This window comes from Pan troglodytes, chromosome 20 (assembly GCF_028858775.2).
Source record: "Pan troglodytes isolate AG18354 chromosome 20, NHGRI_mPanTro3-v2.0_pri, whole genome shotgun sequence".
In the NCBI taxonomy this organism is placed as follows: Eukaryota; Metazoa; Chordata; class Mammalia; order Primates; family Hominidae; genus Pan; species Pan troglodytes.
In genome coordinates this window covers 52,481,082-52,497,856 of record NC_072418.2, presented here as the reverse complement: position 1 = coordinate 52,497,856, position 16,775 = coordinate 52,481,082, and the positions used below count along the sequence as shown (strand labels likewise).

Below are 16,775 nucleotides of genomic sequence, written 5' to 3'. Positions count from 1 at the left end.
ACTGCACTCCAGCCTGGTGACAGAGTGAGACTCCGTCTCAAAAAAAAAAAAAAAAGAGTCTTGCTCTGTCACCCAGGCTGGAGTGTAGTGGTGCGAACATGGCTACAGTCAGCCTTGACCCCCTGGGCTCAAGCAATCCTCCCACCTAAGCCTCCTGAGTAGCTGAGACCACAGGCAAGCACCACCACACCTGACTAGTTTTTTCAATTAAAAAGTAAATTTTAGCCAGGTGCGGTGGCTCATGCCTGTAATCCCAGCACTTTGGGAGGCTGAGGCAGGTGGATCACCTGAGGTCAGGAGTTCGATACCAGCCTGACCAACATGGAGAAACCCTGTCTCTACTAAAAATACAAAATTAGCCAGGCGTGGTGGTGCATGCCTGTAATCCCAGCTACTCAGGAGGCTGAGGCAGGAGAATCGCTTGAACCTGGGAGGTGGAGGTTGCAGTGAGCCGAGATTGTGCCATTGCACTCCAGCCTGGGCAACAAGAGCAAAACTCTGTCTCAAAAAACAAACAAACAAAAAAGTAAATTTTGAATTGAATTCTATCATGCATAAAAGGGCATACATCACATGTGGAGAACTGAATGAATTTTCATAATCTGACCACCCCTGGGAAGCAGTACCTAGATCAAGAATAGGCTATTTTCCAGCCTCCCTCTCCCAATAAGAAGCCCATGAGGTCCATTCTGGTCCCTCCCCCGCAAGGGTGAACAACATCCTGAGTTCTAATCCCCAGATTAGTTTTGCCTGTTCTTGAATTTCCTTTTTAAAAATTAATTAGTAAATTAATTTTTTTAGTAAATCAATTTTTTTTTTGAGACGGAGTCTCGCTCTGTCTCCCAGGCTGGAGTGCAGTGGCGCAATCTCGGCTCACTACAAGCTCCGCCTCCCGGGTTCAGGCCATTCTCCTGCCTCAGCCTCCCGAGTAGCTGGGACTACAGGCGCCCGCCACCATGCCCGGCTAATTTTTTGTATTTTTTAGTAGAGGCAGGGTTTCACCGTGTTAGCCAGGATGGTCTCGATCTCCTGACCTCGTGATCTGCCCGCCTCGGCCTCTGAAAGAGCTGGGATTACAGGCGTGAGCCACCGTGCCCGGCCATAAACTAATTTTTAAATAGAGATATGGTCTCTATAAATGGCGTGAGCCCGGGAGGTAGAGCTTGCAGTGAGGTGAGAGTGCGCCACTGCACTCCAGCCTGGGCGACAGAGCGAGACTCCGTCTCAAAAAAAAAAAGAAAAAAAAGATGCCATCTTTATAAAAGATCATCCCAGACTGGTCTTGAACTCCTGGCCTCAAGCAATCCTTGATTAATCCTTGGGATTACAGGTGTGAACCACTGCGCCCAACCCGACTCTTAAATAACTCAAAGCAGTTTATAATCCCTCCTCTGCTCATGACACTCCAGCGACTCTCATGTCACTCAGAATAAATTCTGTCTCTCTGGGTCTCTATCCCCATCTCTTTGGATCTCTGTCCCCCTCTCTCTGGGTCTCTGTTTCCCTCTCTCTGAGTTTCTGTCTCCCTCTCTCTGGGTCTCTGTTCCCCTCTCTCTCTGGGTCTCTGTTTCCCTCTCTCTCTGGGTCTCTGTCCCCTCTCTTTCCAGGTCTCTGTCCCTCTCTCTCTGGGTCCCCATCCCCTTCTCTCTGGGTCTCTGTCCATCCCTGTCTTGTGCCACCAAACAGGGACCACCATGACCTGCCTGCAGGGGCCTGCACAGTCTGGCCACTTGCCCCATCTGCTCTCAGCTCTGACCCTCTTCCGCTGGCTCATTCCCTTCCAGCCACTCTAGCCTCCTTGCTGATGCTGCCACACCAGGCCCACTCCTGCCTCAGGGCCATTTTACTTGCTCTTCTCTCTCCCTGGAATGCTCTCCCTCCAGATCTCTCCGTGGCTCCCTCCTTCACTCCATTTACCATTGAGACCTTTCCCAGCCTCTCAGTCATCAGAACATTGCCACACTGCTACACGCTTCCCCTGCTTCACAGCGTCTGTTGCGCCGTGCCATATTTTAGGTCGCTGTCTCTCTTCCTTACAGAACTGGAGCTCTGAGAGGGCAGGGCTTCCTGTCTGGTTTGTGCGCTGCAGAGTCCAGGCTTTTTTTCCCTTTTTTTTTTGAGACAGAGTCTCCCTCTGTCACCCAGGCTGGAGTGCAGTGGCGCCATCTCGGCTCATGACAACCTCTACCTCCCGGGTTCAAGCGATTCTCCTGCTTCAGCCTCCAGAGTAGCTGGGATTATAGGTGCCCATCACCACGCCTGGTTAATTTTTGTATTTCTAGTAGAGACGGGGTTTCATCATGTTGGCCAGGCTGGTCTAGGACTCCTGACCTCGTGATCTACCCGCCTCAGCCTCCCAAATTGCTGGGCTTACAGGCGTGAGCCACCGGGCCTGGCCCAAATTTTTTTGTTTGTTTGTTTTATACCGAGGAACGCCCTCCAATCCCTCCAACAGCCAGCACCCCTCCTTCAAATGCCTGGTCCCCTATTGCATGTCTCAGCCCCCAACTCCCAGTCACAGCCCCCAAACCGTCTCCAGGGCCCCCTTACCCTTCATAGAGACAGGCAGACAACAGACAGACACAGACACAGACACACAAGGTCCCGGCGCTGGCTTTTATTGCCTCCTGGCAGAGAGGAGGTGTCCCAGGCCGGGCCAGGCAGGAGAGGGCTGGGGCCAGGGGAGTTTCAGTCTATGTGGTGGAGGCTCAGATTTGGAGCTGGAGGGGTTGGTGGCGGTTTAGAGCTGAGCTTGGGGCCAGGGTCCCCGGGTCTGGGCTGGGAGACTCAGTCAGAACTAGGTATTGCTTATCCTCTGGGACTATGACAGCCCCTCCCTGGGGTTGGGGGTGTGACAGGGACAGAAGCCGACCCAGGGGGTCCCTGAGAGCCCAGGGGCAGGAGGATGCCTGGGACTGCATCTGCCTCCTGCGGGGCCTGGACAGGGAGGGGGCCAGACCACAGCGGCCCCTCCTCCGGTCATTGTGCGGGCCTCTGAGGCTGTGGCAGGTGCGCGGGGCTCACAGCTCGTCGTGGTGCCGGGTCAGGTCCTCGCCATAGTTGGTGGCCTGACTGCCCACAAACATGTTCCAATTACCCAGGATTTCTGCTTTGCTCAGCCGCCCGTCCTGGAGGGAGGGTCAGGGTTCAGAAGGGACAACACGGCCCTGCTTTCAAAAGCCCTCCCTGCATCCAAGCGTGTCCCGAAGTCTCTGGGACCCTTGTTCTCTAGGCCTCTGTCCCTTTCTCTCTGAATCTGTCCCCCTGTCTTGGTCCCTGTCCTTCTCTCTTTGGGTCTCTGGGTCTCTGTCCCCCTCTCTCTCTGGGTCTCTGTCCCCCTCTCTTTCTGGGCCTCCGTCCCCTCTCTTTTCCTCTCTCTCTCTGTCCCTCTTTTTTTATCCCACCTAAAAGGGACCCTGAGCTCCAGGCCCAGGTCTTGCTCCTTTCTGGAGTCTGGCCCGCAATGCCCACCCGCTCCTCGCTCCTGCCGAGGCCCCGTCACTGCACCTTGTCCGTGTCGCTCTCGTGCAGCAGGTGGTTGGCTTCCACCAGGGGCTGGTCCTGGGCAGGGGGCAGCACCCAGTGGCCCACCTCACTCCCGTCCAGGTGCCCATCCTTGTTCAGGTCCCGGAAGTCCCGGAACTGCTGCCTCTCCGTCTGCACCCACGCTGGTTCCTCCTCCCCGGGCTCGGCTGAGTACAGATCCGCTGGGGGCCAGGACAGAGGGGACAAGGTCAGGGGCAGCTCTGGGGGTCTAGTGGAGCTGGGGGCTGATCCTGGCTCTGATACTTCCTGAACCAGGCCCTTGAGCAACTCACTACCCTCTCTCTTGCCTCAGCGTCCTCTTCTGTTTCGATGGAATTAGTAACAGAACCTGACTTATAAGCAATCATTTGTGTTACAGGTGAAATTCATTTGATTGGTTGATTGCATGATTGATTGATTTCATTGACACACATGTGAAGTAGCGTGTGCATTGGCCAAGGCAGTGCCTGGCACATAGTAAGCAATGTCTATGCAGGAGGAACGTGCAAGGATGTTTCTGGCCAGTTAGCAGGTGACAGAGATGCCAGGTGCAGTGATGACTGTAATCCAACACTTTGGGAGACCCAGGCAGGAGGGTCATTTGAGGCCAAGATTCAAGACCAACCTGGGCAACATAGCAAGACCCTGTTTCTACAAATTTTTTTTTTTTTTTTGAGATGGAGTCTCGCTGTGATTACCCCACTGCACTCCAGCCTGGGCAACAGGGCAAGACCCCACCCCCTTTTTTTTTTTTAAGATGGAGTTTCGCTCTTGTTGCCCAGGCTGGAGTGCAATGGTGCAATCTCAGCTCACTGCAACCTATGCCTCCCAGGTTCAAGCGATTCTCCTGCCTCAGCCTCCCAAGTAGCTGGGATTACAGGTGCGTGACACCACGCCCAGCTAATTTTTGTATTTTTAGTAGAGGCGGGGTTTCACCATCTTGGCCAGGCTGCTCTCAAACTCCTGACCCCGTGATCCACCTGCCTCAGTCTCCCAAAGTGCTGGGATTACAGGCTGGAGTGCAGTGACACAATCTCAGCTCACTGCAACCTGCACCTTCTGGGTTCAAGTGATTCTCCTGCCTCAGCCTCCCAAGTAGCTGGGATTACAGGTACCCGCCACCACACCCAGCTAATTTTTGTAGTTTTAGTAGAGACAGGGTTTCATCATGTTGGCCAGGCTGGTCTTGAACTCTTGACCTCAAGTGATCCACCCGCCTTGGCCTCCTAAAGTGCTGGGAATACAGGCGTGAGCCATGGCGCCCACCCCAATTTTATACATTTTGATATGTTACTGGTTGGGGAGGAGTTAAGAAATAGGTGCCAGAGCCCAAACACCAAGGTTCAAATCCTAGCCCTGCCTCTTCCCATTGTCTTCAGCAGATCCCTTCAACCCCCCTGGGCCTCAGGTGTCATCTATATAATGGAGGATAGTGACAGTGTCTGCCTGGTAGAGCTGAGGAATGGAAGATGAAGTCTTAATGGGATGAAGTAATTGAGAAGATAGGCTGGGTGCGGTGGTTCGCGCCTGTAATGCCAGCACTTTGGGAGGCCGAGGCAGGTGGATAACCTGAGGTCAAGAGTTCAAGACCAGCCTGACCAAAATGGTGAAACCCCGTCTCTACTAAACATACAAAATTAGCCAGGCGTGGTGGTGCACGCCCGTAATCCCACCTACTCAGGAGGCTGAAACAAGAGAATTGCTTGAACCTGGGAGGCGGAGGTTGCAGTGAGCCGAGATCATGCCACTGCACTCCAGCCTGGGCGACAATAGCGAGACTCTGTCTCAAAAAAAAAAAAAAAAGAGATGGGGACAGCTGCTGGCATCTGGGGCCTGTGACCTCCTTGTTGTCAGGGTCTGTCCTGTGCACCGGAGAATGCTAAGGAGCATCCCTGGGCTCTATCCAGGAGACGTCAGTAGCATCCTCACCCCTCTAGAAGTGACAACCAGAAGTATCTCCAGAGGCCGCACTGTGCCTGGAGTCTCAGCTACTTGGGAGGCTGAGGTGGGAGGATCCCTTGAGCCCAGGAGGTCAAGGCTGCAGTGAGCCAAGATCACCCCACTGCACTCCAGCCTGGGCGACAGGGCAAGACCCCATCTCTCTTTTTTTTTTTTTTAAGATGGAGTTTCGCTCTTGTTGCCCAGACTGAAGTGCAATGGTGCGATTGCAGCTCACTGCAACCTTTGCCTCCCGGGTTCCAGAGATTCTCTTGCCTCAGTCCCCAGAGTAACTGGGATTACAGGCTCCTGCCACCAGGCCCGGCTAATTTTTGTATTTTTAGTACACCATCTTGGCCAGGCTGGTCTCGAACTCCTGACTTCATGATCCATCCATCTCAGCCTCCCAAAGTGCTGAGATTACAGGTGTGAGCCACTGCGCCCGGCCCAACCCCATCTCTTAAGAAAAAAATATAAAAATGTTCTCTCAGCCAGGTGTGGTGATTCATGCCTGTAATCCCAGCTCTTTGGGAGGCCAAGGTGGGAAGATTGCTTGAACCCAGGAGTTCTAGACCAGCCTGGACAATATAGTGAGAACCTATCTCTATTTAATAAAGAGAGAGAGACACACACACACACACACACAGACAGATAGAAAGAAAGAGTGACAGAAAGAAAGAAAGAAAGTGAGAGAAGGAAAGAAAGAAAAATGTTTTCTCATGTAGGATGTGGTCAGAAAAAAATAAAAGAATAAACAATGTTTTCAAACTTAAAAAAAAATTCCTGGCCGGGCGTGGTTGCTCACGCCTGTAATCCCACCACTTTGGGAGGCCAAGATGAGCAGATCACCTGAGGTTGGGAGTTCTAGACCAGCCTGGCCAACATGGTGAAATCCCATCTCCACTAAAAATACAAAAATTAGCCAGGCGTGGTGGCAGGCACTAGTAATCCCAGCTACTCAGGAGGCTGAGGCAGAAGAATCTCTTGAGCCCGGGAGGCGGAGGTTGCAGACAGCCGATACCACGCCACTGCGCTCCAGCCTGAGCAACAGAAAAAAACTCTGTCTCAAAAAATAAATAAATAAATAAATAATTCCTTGTTAGCATTCTCCTTGACTAAATTTTTTGCCCGCTAGGGGCAGGGACAGTGGCAGGGGCCCAGGGAGAACTCAGAACTCAGGGGGTATTGTGAGGATCCCCCCAACATCCCATGTAACAGGAAACAGTGTTTGCTGTGCAGACGCAGCTTCAAGACCAGCTTCCTGACCCCCATTCTCAACTAAACATAGCCCCTGAGCCTTGATTTTGTAGAAACTCCAGACCCCCAAGAAGGGATTTGTCTGTGTTATTGTCTGCTGTAGGCGCAACCACCCATATGCAGTAGGTGCTCAGTAAGTGTATCCTGGGCGTGACACACAGCAGGTGCTCAATAGATGCTTTTTGTGTCTGGTATAGAGTAGGTGCTCAATAAATGTTGGGTGGCTAAATGAACTCAAGCAGTGAGTGCCCCTGCCCCCATATCTGAGGGCCACTGCTCTCTGATGATGGGCGATGTACCTCCGGCTACCCCCACCAACCCTGCCCATGCCTGAGAGAGGACAGGCATCCCAAGAAGAAATTGGGGCCCACTCACCGATGTACTCCTCCACCTGGACATAGCCATCTTTGTTTCTGTCCAGGTCCTCCAGGGTTTCCTGGGGGAGAAAGGGGCATTGAGGCTGGGGGCCGATGACCCTGGCTCCTGGGGGAGGCTGGACCCCTGGGGTAAGAGTGAGAGGTTCTCTTGGAAATTTAGCTCCGGGCAGCTGTGGGAGGCAGGCAGTAGAGCAGTCTCAACAGGTGGCATGTAGGAAATTTGCGGGCTTTCTGGGATGTTATCATCAAACAGGCACCACCTGCATTTACGGGGCAAAAGCCCGGAGGCCCCAATGTCCAGCAGTGCACAGGTTTGTTGCTCACAAGGGGAGCTGTCCTGGGTCCCTAATAACTTGCTCAAGCCCCAGCAAACACCCTCCAAGGGGAGAAGCTCCTTTATGTTTAGCAGAGCCTAGAACCTACCTCTGCTTTATGTGTGAACATGGTGCACTTTGGGGCTTCTTCTGACACACTGGACACCTCCGCTCCTTGTTTTTGTGCCCTTCTGGAGCAAAACGACTTTTGTTCCCCAATTTATATCCAAACTCATTCACTATAAGACTGTGGGCTGGGCACAGTGGCTCACACCTGTAATCCCAGCACTTTGGGAGGCCGAGGCAGGAGGATTGATTGAGCCCAGGATTTTGAGACTAGCCTGGGCAACATGGCGAGACCCTGTCTCTACACAAAATTTAAAAATTAGCCAGGCATGGCCAGGTGTGGTGGCTCACAACTGTAATCCCAGCACTTTGGAAGGCCGAGGTGGGTGGATCACGAGGTCAGGAGATCGAGACCATCCTGGCTAACACAGTGAAACCCCGTCTCTACTAAAAAAAAAAAAAATTAGCCGGGCATGGTGGCATGCGCCTGTAGTCCCAGCCACTCGGGAGGCTGAGGCAGGAGAATGGAGTGAACCCCGGAGGCAAAGCTTGCAGTGAGCCGAGATCGCATCACTGCACTCCAGCATGGGCGACAGAGCGAGACTCCGTCTGAAAAAAAAAAAAAAAACATTAGCCAGACATGGTGGCTTGTGCCTGGTGGCCTCAGCTTCTCAGAAGGCGGAGGTGGGAGGATTACTTGAGCCCAAGAGTTTGAGGTTGCAGTGAGCTGAGATTGAGCCACTGCCCTCCGGTCTGGGTAACAGAGTGAGGCCCTGTCTCAAAAACTAAAAAAAAAAAAAAGAGGAAGGAAAGAAAAAAAAGCCTTCTTCTATAGAACAAAGCACATTTTGGGGCCAGGCACGGTGGCTCACACCTGTAATCCCAGCACTTTGGGAGGCCAAGGTGGGCAGATCACCTGAGGTCCGGAGTTCAAGACCAGCCTGGCCAACATGGTGAAATCCCATCTCTACTAGAAAAAAAATTAAAAATTGGCCGGGCACAGTGGCTCATGCCTATAATCCTAGCACTTTGGGAGGCTGAGGCAGGCAGATCACCTGAGGTCGAGAGTTTGAGACCAGCCTAACCAACATGAAGAAACCCTGTCTCTACTAAAAATTAGCCAGGTGTGGTGGTGCGCGCCTGTAATCCCAGCTACTCGGGACGCTGAGGCAGGAGAATTGCTTGAACCCGGGAGGCAGAGGTTGCAGTGAGCTGAGATCGCACCACTGCTTTCCAGCCTGGGCAACCAAGGGAGGCTATGTCTCAAAAAAAAAAAGAAAGAAAAGAAATTGTATAAGGTGGGGCACAGTGGCTGTCTGAGGGAAGGCTGGGGGCCTGGACCCCAAATGCGAGCACAGGGAGGGGGAGGCCAGACGAGGAGAGATCAGACCCCAGGGGTCTGAGATTGGAGGTGGGAAAGGTCACCGTCCTCTGACCTGTGTTTGCGGCCTGGCTTCCCCGGCAAGATGCTGGAGAGCCAGGTGACTGCCTGCCCCCAGGTCGGTGCTGGGAAGCAGGACCTGAACCGGAAGCCTGGGTCCCCGGAAGGGTGTGGGGGGCAGGGTTCCCCAGCCGCCACTCACAGCAATCACGATGTCCCGCATGTGAGGGAACTCCTCGGGGTGCAGGAAGGCTGTCAGCTCCTCTCGAGTGGCCATCGAGTCCCCATCCTGGTCGGCCACCCGGAAACGCCGCTCGTCCCGAGCCAGCATCTTTTTGTAGGTCTCTGCATCCTCCACGTCATGAAATTCTTCACCTGGGGAAGGACAGGTCTCAGTGAGATGAGCTTTAATGGAGGAAACGCCAAGCAGGTTAAAACAAAGACAAAGTAAATCCTACTGGGGTACAAAGATTTCTGTGGAGTTAATAAGTATATATCAGTAGGCTGGATGCGGTGGCTCACGCCTGTAATAGCAGCACTTTGGGAGGCTGAAGCTGGCAGATCACTTGAGGTCAGGAGTTTGAGATCAGCCTGGCCAACATGGCGAAACCCCATCTCTACCAAAAAAATACTTAGCCGGGCATGGTGGGGCACGCCTGTAATCCCAGCTACTCGGGAGTCTGAGGCACAGGAGTCGATTGAACCCAGGAAGCGGAGGTTGCCGTGAGCTGAGACTGCACCACTGCTTTCCAGCCTGGGCGACAGAGGGAGGCTATGTCTCAAAAAAAAAAAAAAAAAAAAAATTTTAGAAGGCTGGCACAGTGGCTCACACCTGTAATCCCAGCACTTTGGGAGGCCGAGGTGGGTGGATCGCCTGAGGTCAGGAGTTCGAGACCAGCCTCGTCAACATGGTGAAACTCCTTCTCTACTAAAAATACAAAAATTTGCCTGGCATGGTGGTGGGCGCCTGTAGTCCTAGCTACTCGTGAGGCTGAGGCAGGAGAATTGCTTGAACCCAGGAGGATGAGGTTGTAGTGAGCCGAGACCTTGCCATTGCACTGCAGCCTGGCCAACAAGAGTGAAACTCCATTCCATCTCAAAAAAAAAAAAAAAAAAAAAGTAGGCCGGGTGCGGTGGCTCAAACCTGTAATCACAGCACTTTGGGAGGCCGAGGTGGGCAGATCACCTGAGGTCGGGAGTTCGAGACCAGCCTGACCAACATGGAGAAACCCCATCTCTACTAAAAATACAAAATTAGCCAGGCATGGTGGCGCATGCCTGTAATCCCAGCTACTTGGGAGGCTGAGGCAGGAAAATCGCTTGAACCCGGGAGGCGGAGGTTGCAGTGAGCCGAGACCACGCCACTGCACTCCAGCCTGGGCAACAAGAGCAAAACTCCCTCACAAAAAAAAAAAAGCATATATTGATACTTTATATATAAGTTGTATATATATTTAAGTATATAATATGTTATATAACATATTATTAGTGTGTGTGTATATCTATATCTATCTATCTATCTATCTATATATATATATTTTTTTTTTTGAGACAGAGTCTCACTCTGTCGCCAAGGCCGGAGTGCAGTGGTGTGATCTCGGCTCACTGCAACTTCTGCCTCCTGGGTTCAAGTTATTCTCTTGCCTCACCCTCCAGAGTAGCTGTGATCACAGGTGCACACCATCACGCCCAGCTAAGTTTTTTTTTTGTGGTAAGACGGGGTTTTGCCACATTGGCCAGGCTGGTCTCTAACTTCTGATCTCACGTGATCCACCCACCTCGGCCTCCCAAAGTGCTGGGATTACAGGCGTGAGCCATGGCACCCAGGCTATATAACATATTATATCCACCCAATAAATTAGCTAACTTGTGAGAGATTATATGCTAAGCTCTTTATGCACAATATTGCATTTAATCATCACAAAAAAGCACATACAGTGGGTTTTTCCATGTATTCTACTTTCTGAATGCAAAAATTGATTCTCAGAGAGAAGAAATAACTGATCCAAGCGTGTGGAGACAGGAATGGCCGACTTTGAGTTGACAGTGGGCCTTTTGGCCCCAGACTAAGGCTGTGATGGGGTAGCTTACAGGGACTGAGATGGCTTGACTGAGAGGAGGGGACGGGCATTGTAACTGGAGGGAACAATATGGGCAGAAGGTAGAGGTTTGAAGAGTGTGGTGAGTTCAGGAAAACCACAGAAAATCCATTTGGTGCAGAAAATGCAGAAAAACAAAGCCACAGGAGGAAACGTCCCGGCTGGGGAGTGGGACTGTCTCCTGGGGGCCCAGGAGGGGGAGGGAGGGGCAGAGTCAGTGCTGGGCATGAAGACCCCCGCCCCCGGAGCCCTGTGGAGGACAGGCTGGACGGGGAGGCTGGGGCCAGGGACAGAGAGGAGAGGAGGGAGAGAATGAGGGCTGTGTGTGTGGCAGGGGGTGGGGCACTGAGGCTGGGACTTGGGACAGAAAGGAGGGATCTGAGAGTCAGGGGCTGAGTAACTGGCTTTGGGGTTCTCAGGATGAGAGGTCACGGAAGTTAGGGGTCAGGATGACAAGGCATGGAAAGTAGGTGTCCTTGGCCAGGGATCTCAAGTACCCTAGTCATATTGTCACAGAGGTGGTGAGTCCCAGAATGAAAACCCTGAAGGGAACCTGGGTAGCTTAGTTGGTAGAGCATTGGACTTTTAATTTGAGGGCCCAGGTTTCAAGTCCCTGTTTGGGTGCGTTCAGTGGCTTTTAGCACCTAATTGTGACTTCATGTTTGAAAAAAAGATCGTTTTTAGCATGCAGCTAAATACCAGAAAAATAAGCAGACGAAAAACAAAAAAGAGAAGCCAGAGGTGAGAAACTGAAGATCTCACAGTTATGGGCTCCTAAAAGTGGGTAGAGCCTGGTTAGGGGCCAGGGACTCCGGGTAAATGGGTTCAGGGTTCTCAGAATGAGGCGGTCCAGAAGGTCAGGGTCACGGTGTATGGGGAGCAGGGTCGGGGGCTCGCCGCGTACCGGGCGCGTAGTGGCCATAGGTGGCGTTGCGCAGCTCCTCCCAACCCACACGCCCGTCGCGGTCCGTGTCGTACGTGTCCCAGGCCGCGCTCACCGAGTCCCGTATGTGCCGCTGCTGCGTGTGCGCGATCCACGCGCGAAGCTCGGCCAGCGACACCCAGCCGTCGCCGTCCCCCGCGCGGTCCATGCGGTCCACGATCCGCCTACAAGCCGGGGCGGGCACACGTCAGGCTCTGGTCCCGCCCCCCAGGCCCCGCCCCTCGCACGGGGCCACGCCCCCTGGGACACTTCGGATCCGGGGCTGAAAATACAGTCCACGGTCCGCGGGCTAACTGGGGAGGGGCGCGGGTCAATTTCGGGACCAAGCCCACCGGAGGACCCTACCCCTCAGCCTAGGGTCCACCCCCAGGTCGAGTCACGCCCTTCTCCAGAATGAGCGGGCCTGCTGGGAGCACTGCGGGGGAGGGACCTACTACGATGCAGGGCCACCCTCTCCGCGCCGGCCCCGCCCTCGGCCTGCACGTGCTGCACCTCTCGCTGGGCCGAGCTGGGGTGGTGAAGGGGAGCGCGGCGTCGCACTGTGACCCTTGCCAAGGGGGCCCTGTTGCAAGATTGACTCTGAACCCAGACAGCCACGACCACACCCCCGATCCCCCGCTGTCTCAGGCCCCGATCCGCCCCATGCCCCTCCCCCTTACCAGGCTGCGCGTGTCAATTTCAGGCTCCTCTCCCTCCAGCCCTGCCCTGTGCTGAGCCCCGTGACTTTCCCCTGCCTGCTCCCGGCTGAATCAGGCACTGCCTGAGGACCATCACCCGCAACCCCGGGGGCTCAGTCTCCCTCTGCCCCTCCCCATGCTCCTCCTGGCTCCTGTGCCCCTCCCTGTCGCATGTCAAGCCACTTTAGGTTCCATCTCTCCCCTTCTCTCGGGCCACCCCTATCAGCTCTCGGGCCCCTCTCCTCTCCCTTGGTGACGCCTTGCCAGGCCGGTCCTCTCCCAATCTCTAATTAACAGAGACTACATGGAGCCCTCCTCCCTGTCACCGTCCCTAGGCCCCCGCGGCCCCCTCCCTAAGGTCGAAAATCCGAGACAGCAGAGCCCTCTCCAGGCCTGCCTGAGTCACCGCCCCACCTCCCGCACCAGGCGGTCTCTGCTCCAGTCTGTCTAGGGCCCCACTCTGTCCCCGGAATCACACCCTTCTCTGAGGTTCCTGGTGTTGTTAAGTGCTTGGGCTCCACAGCCAGACATTTTAGGTCCAAATCCAGCCACTTCCTCTTACTGGCTGTGTGACTGTGGGCAAGTGACTTAACCTCTCTGTGTCTCAGTTACCCCTCTGTAAAACGGAGGTAAAAAAAACGGTACCTACCCCAAAAGGGCGGTTGTGGGGAATAAATGAGTTAGGCCATGTAAAGCACTTAGGACAGGACAGGCGCGGTGGCTCACGCCTGTAATCCCAGCACTTTGGGAAGCCAAGACAGGCGAATCACTTGAGATCAGACGTTCCAGACCAGCCTGGTCCACATGGTGAAACCTTGTCTCTACTAAAAATACAAAAATTAGGAGGGCATGGTGGCACGCACCTGAAATCCCAGCTACTCTGGAGGCTGACGCGGGAGAATTGGTTGAATCTGGGAGATGGAGGTTGCAGTGAGCCGAGATAGTACCACTGCACTCCAGCCTGGGCAACAGAGCGAGACTCTGTCTCAAATAATAACAACAATAATAGGCCGGGCACGGTGGCTCACGCCTGTAATCCCAGCACTTTGGGAGGCCGAAGTGGGCAGATCACCTGAGGTGAGGAGTTCCAGACCAGCCTGGCCAACATGGTGAAACCGTCTCTACTAAAAATACAAAAAGTAGCCGGGCACAGTGGTGGATGCCTGTAATATCCACTACTCGGGAGGCTGAGGCAGGAGAATTGCTTGAACCCAGGAGGCGTAGGTTGCAGTGAGCCGAGATCGTGCCACTGCACTCCAGCCTGGGCAACAGAGTAAGACCTTGTCTCAAAAACAAACAAACAAACAAACAAAAAACACTTTGGAGGCCGAGGAGGGCGGATCACAAGGCCAGGAGATCGAGACCATCCTGGCTAACATGGTGAAACCCCGTCTCTACTAAAAATACAAAAAATTAGCCGGGCGTGGTGGCAGGTGCCTGTAGTCCCAGCTACTCGGGAGGCTGAGGCAGGAGAATGGCATGAACCTGGGAGGCGCAGCTTGCAGTGAGCCAAAATCGAGCCATTGCACTCCAGCCTGGATGACAGAGTGAGACTCCGTCTCAAAAAAAAAAAAAAAAAAAGGCCAGGCGCCGTGGCTCACGCCTGTAATCCCAGCGCTTTGGGAGGCTGAGGTGGGTGGATCACAAGGTCAGCAGATCTAGACCATCCTGGCTAACACAGCGAAACCCCGTCTCTACTAAAATACAAAAAAAAAAATTAGCTGGGCATGTGGGCGTGCACCCATAGTCCCAGCTACTCGGAAGGCTGAGGCAGGAGAATTGCTTGAACCTGGGAGGCAGAGGTTGCATGAGCTGAGATCACGCCACTGCACTCTAGCCCGGGAGACAGAGTCTCACTCTGTCTCCAAAAAAAAAAAAGGAAAGAAAAAAAAATTTGCTGGATGTGGAGGCGTTCAGTTGTAGTCCTAGCTACTAGGGAGTACGAGGCAGAACAATTGGTTGAACCCGGGAAGCGGAGGTTCCACTGAGCCGAGATCACGTCACTGCACTCCAGCCTGGGTGACAGAGCGAGACTCCATCTCAAAAACAACAACAAAAAAAATAAAAATAAAAAATAAAAATACAAAATTAGCTGGGCGTGGTGGCTAGCTCCTGTAATCCCAGCTACTTGGGAGGCTGAGACAGGACAATTGCTTGAGCCCAGGAGGTGGAGGTTGCAGTGAGCCGAGATCGCACCACTGCACTCCAGCCTGGGTGACAGAGCGAGACTCCATCTCAATAAGTAAATAAATAAATAAATAAAAATTGCAACTCCCCCCCCACCAACAACCTCTCCCCTCCACACTTTCTGACTCTCTTGCTTTATCTTTCTTGGATGCATTTATCTCTATTTGAGCCACTTTCTACTTATTGACTTCTTGCTGTTTCCCTCACCACAGTGTAAACTTCAGGAGGACAGATGTGTTAGCTGTTGTGACTTCAGCACCTAGAGCAGTGCCTGGCACATAGCAGGTGCTCGATAAACCTTTGCAGGCTCAATCAGTGTCAGGAGGATGCACAGAAGAAGGCGGCTGCTCCCATCGCGCCCCCCTGCGCTCAGGCCCGGACACAGAGGGTGGACAGGGCTCCATTCCACCCAGCTCACCCTGAAACTCAGGGCTCTGCCACTCTCCTGCACTGGCCGGGCTCCTTAAAGGCCAAACCTCATTTTCCACACCAGTCCCTGCCATTTACAGAGCAGGAAACTGAGGCTTGGGGAGGGGAGATGTCTGGGACAAAAGAATAAGGAGCGCTTAGGAGGCAGAATCTAACCCAGATTTTGCTGCCCTCAAAGGTCCTCTTTTTTATTGTTGTTGTTGTTGTTTTTTAGACGGAGTCTCACTTTGTTGCCCTGGCTGGAGGGCAGTGGTGCAATTTTGGCTCACTGCAACCTCCACCTCCCAGGTTCAAGCGATTCTCCTGCCTCAGCCTCCCGAGTAGCTGGGATTACAGGTGCCCACCACCACGCCTGCCTAATTTTGTATTTTTAGTAGAGACGGGATTTCACCATGTTGGCCAGGCTGTTCTCGAACTCCTGACCTCAAGTAATCCGCCTGCCTTGGCCTCCCAAAGTGCTGGGATTACAGGCATGAGCCACCACGCCCGGTCTCAAAGGTCCTCTTTAGGCCTCAATTTTAACTTAATTTCTTTTTCCCAAGGAGAGAAGGTAGAATTTCATTTCTCACAAAGAACTGAAGTTCAGTCCACGCCATTTCTCTGACCCCTGGCCATTTCTCTGACCCCTGTCGATACCCCCGCGTCTCTCTCCTAAGCCCCACCTCTGGACACGCCCCAACCGAATGTCTCTCTTACCCCAGACGGGCCTGGCTTTCCTCTGGGGTGAGTTGGTCGAATTCTTTGGCCACTTCCCGTCCCAGGAAAGCCTCATGGTCGTACTGGAAGTTCCCGTGGGCGTCATCATGGGGAGCGTCGCTCAGGGGGGCCGCCAGGTGCACCCTCCCCTGGCCATGAGGGCCTGCGTCTGGGGATGGCTTCCCCTGGGCCCCGTGCCTCAGTAGCAACAGAAGCAGCAGAACTGATGGTCGCCACATCATCGGTCCCTGGGGAGTGGCAAAGGCCAGGGGTCAGGGGTCACAGGGATGGGGACAGACACGGGATAGGAGAATGGCGGGGTGGAGGGGTTACCTAGGACAGGACAGGGAGTTGGAAGTGGGCTGCAAGCTTTCGGGCTCAAAAAGGGCGGGCGATGGGGGAAAAGAGGGCGGGATGCTTAGAGGTAAAGCCACCTATGGGGAGGACCGAATCTTCTGACGGAGTCTCAGGGGGGTCCCAGACCTGCCAGGGGGAATTACAGAGACAGACGTGGCGCACATCCCACGCAAGGTGCAGGGCATAGTTGTGGCCAGCGAGAGGTCAGGCAGGCTCCCCGTCATTGCTCCCAGTCCGGACCCTGGTCCTCGACCCGAGCCGCCCCGAGCCGCCCTCCCTGGACAGAGGCCCCCCACCCACTCCCTTTACCCTGTTATCCCACCCACTCCCTTTACCCTGTTATCCAGCTTCGCTCCGCTCTCCACGCTCCGCTCTGCGTTCCCGCAAATGTGCCCAATTCGGCCGCTCTCCAGTCAGGCCCCGCCTCTGGCAGCGCAGAGCCCCGCCCCCCGCCCAATGAGCTCGCACGAGCGTCTCACGGGGCGGGGCCAATGAGTGCACGGGGTGCCGCGGGCACTCCTCGCCACGT

At 54.0% G+C, this 16,775-nt stretch overlaps 1 protein-coding gene across 1 annotated transcript; it reads right to left on the bottom strand.

Moving 5' to 3' along the window:
- Positions 1-2,597: 2,597 nt before the first annotated feature.
- On the bottom strand, positions 2,598-16,694 carry RCN3 (reticulocalbin 3). The gene is made up of 7 exons (XM_024351565.3): positions 16,582-16,694; positions 15,890-16,137; positions 11,862-12,064; positions 9,061-9,233; positions 7,096-7,156; positions 3,508-3,707; positions 2,598-3,128 (listed from the first exon to the last, which is right to left on the bottom strand). The coding sequence occupies exons 2-7, from the start codon at positions 16,129-16,131 to the stop codon at positions 3,021-3,023; spliced, it is 987 nt and encodes a 328-aa protein (XP_024207333.1). The 5' UTR covers positions 16,132-16,137; positions 16,582-16,694; the 3' UTR covers positions 2,598-3,020.
- Positions 16,695-16,775: the final 81 nt, after the last annotated feature.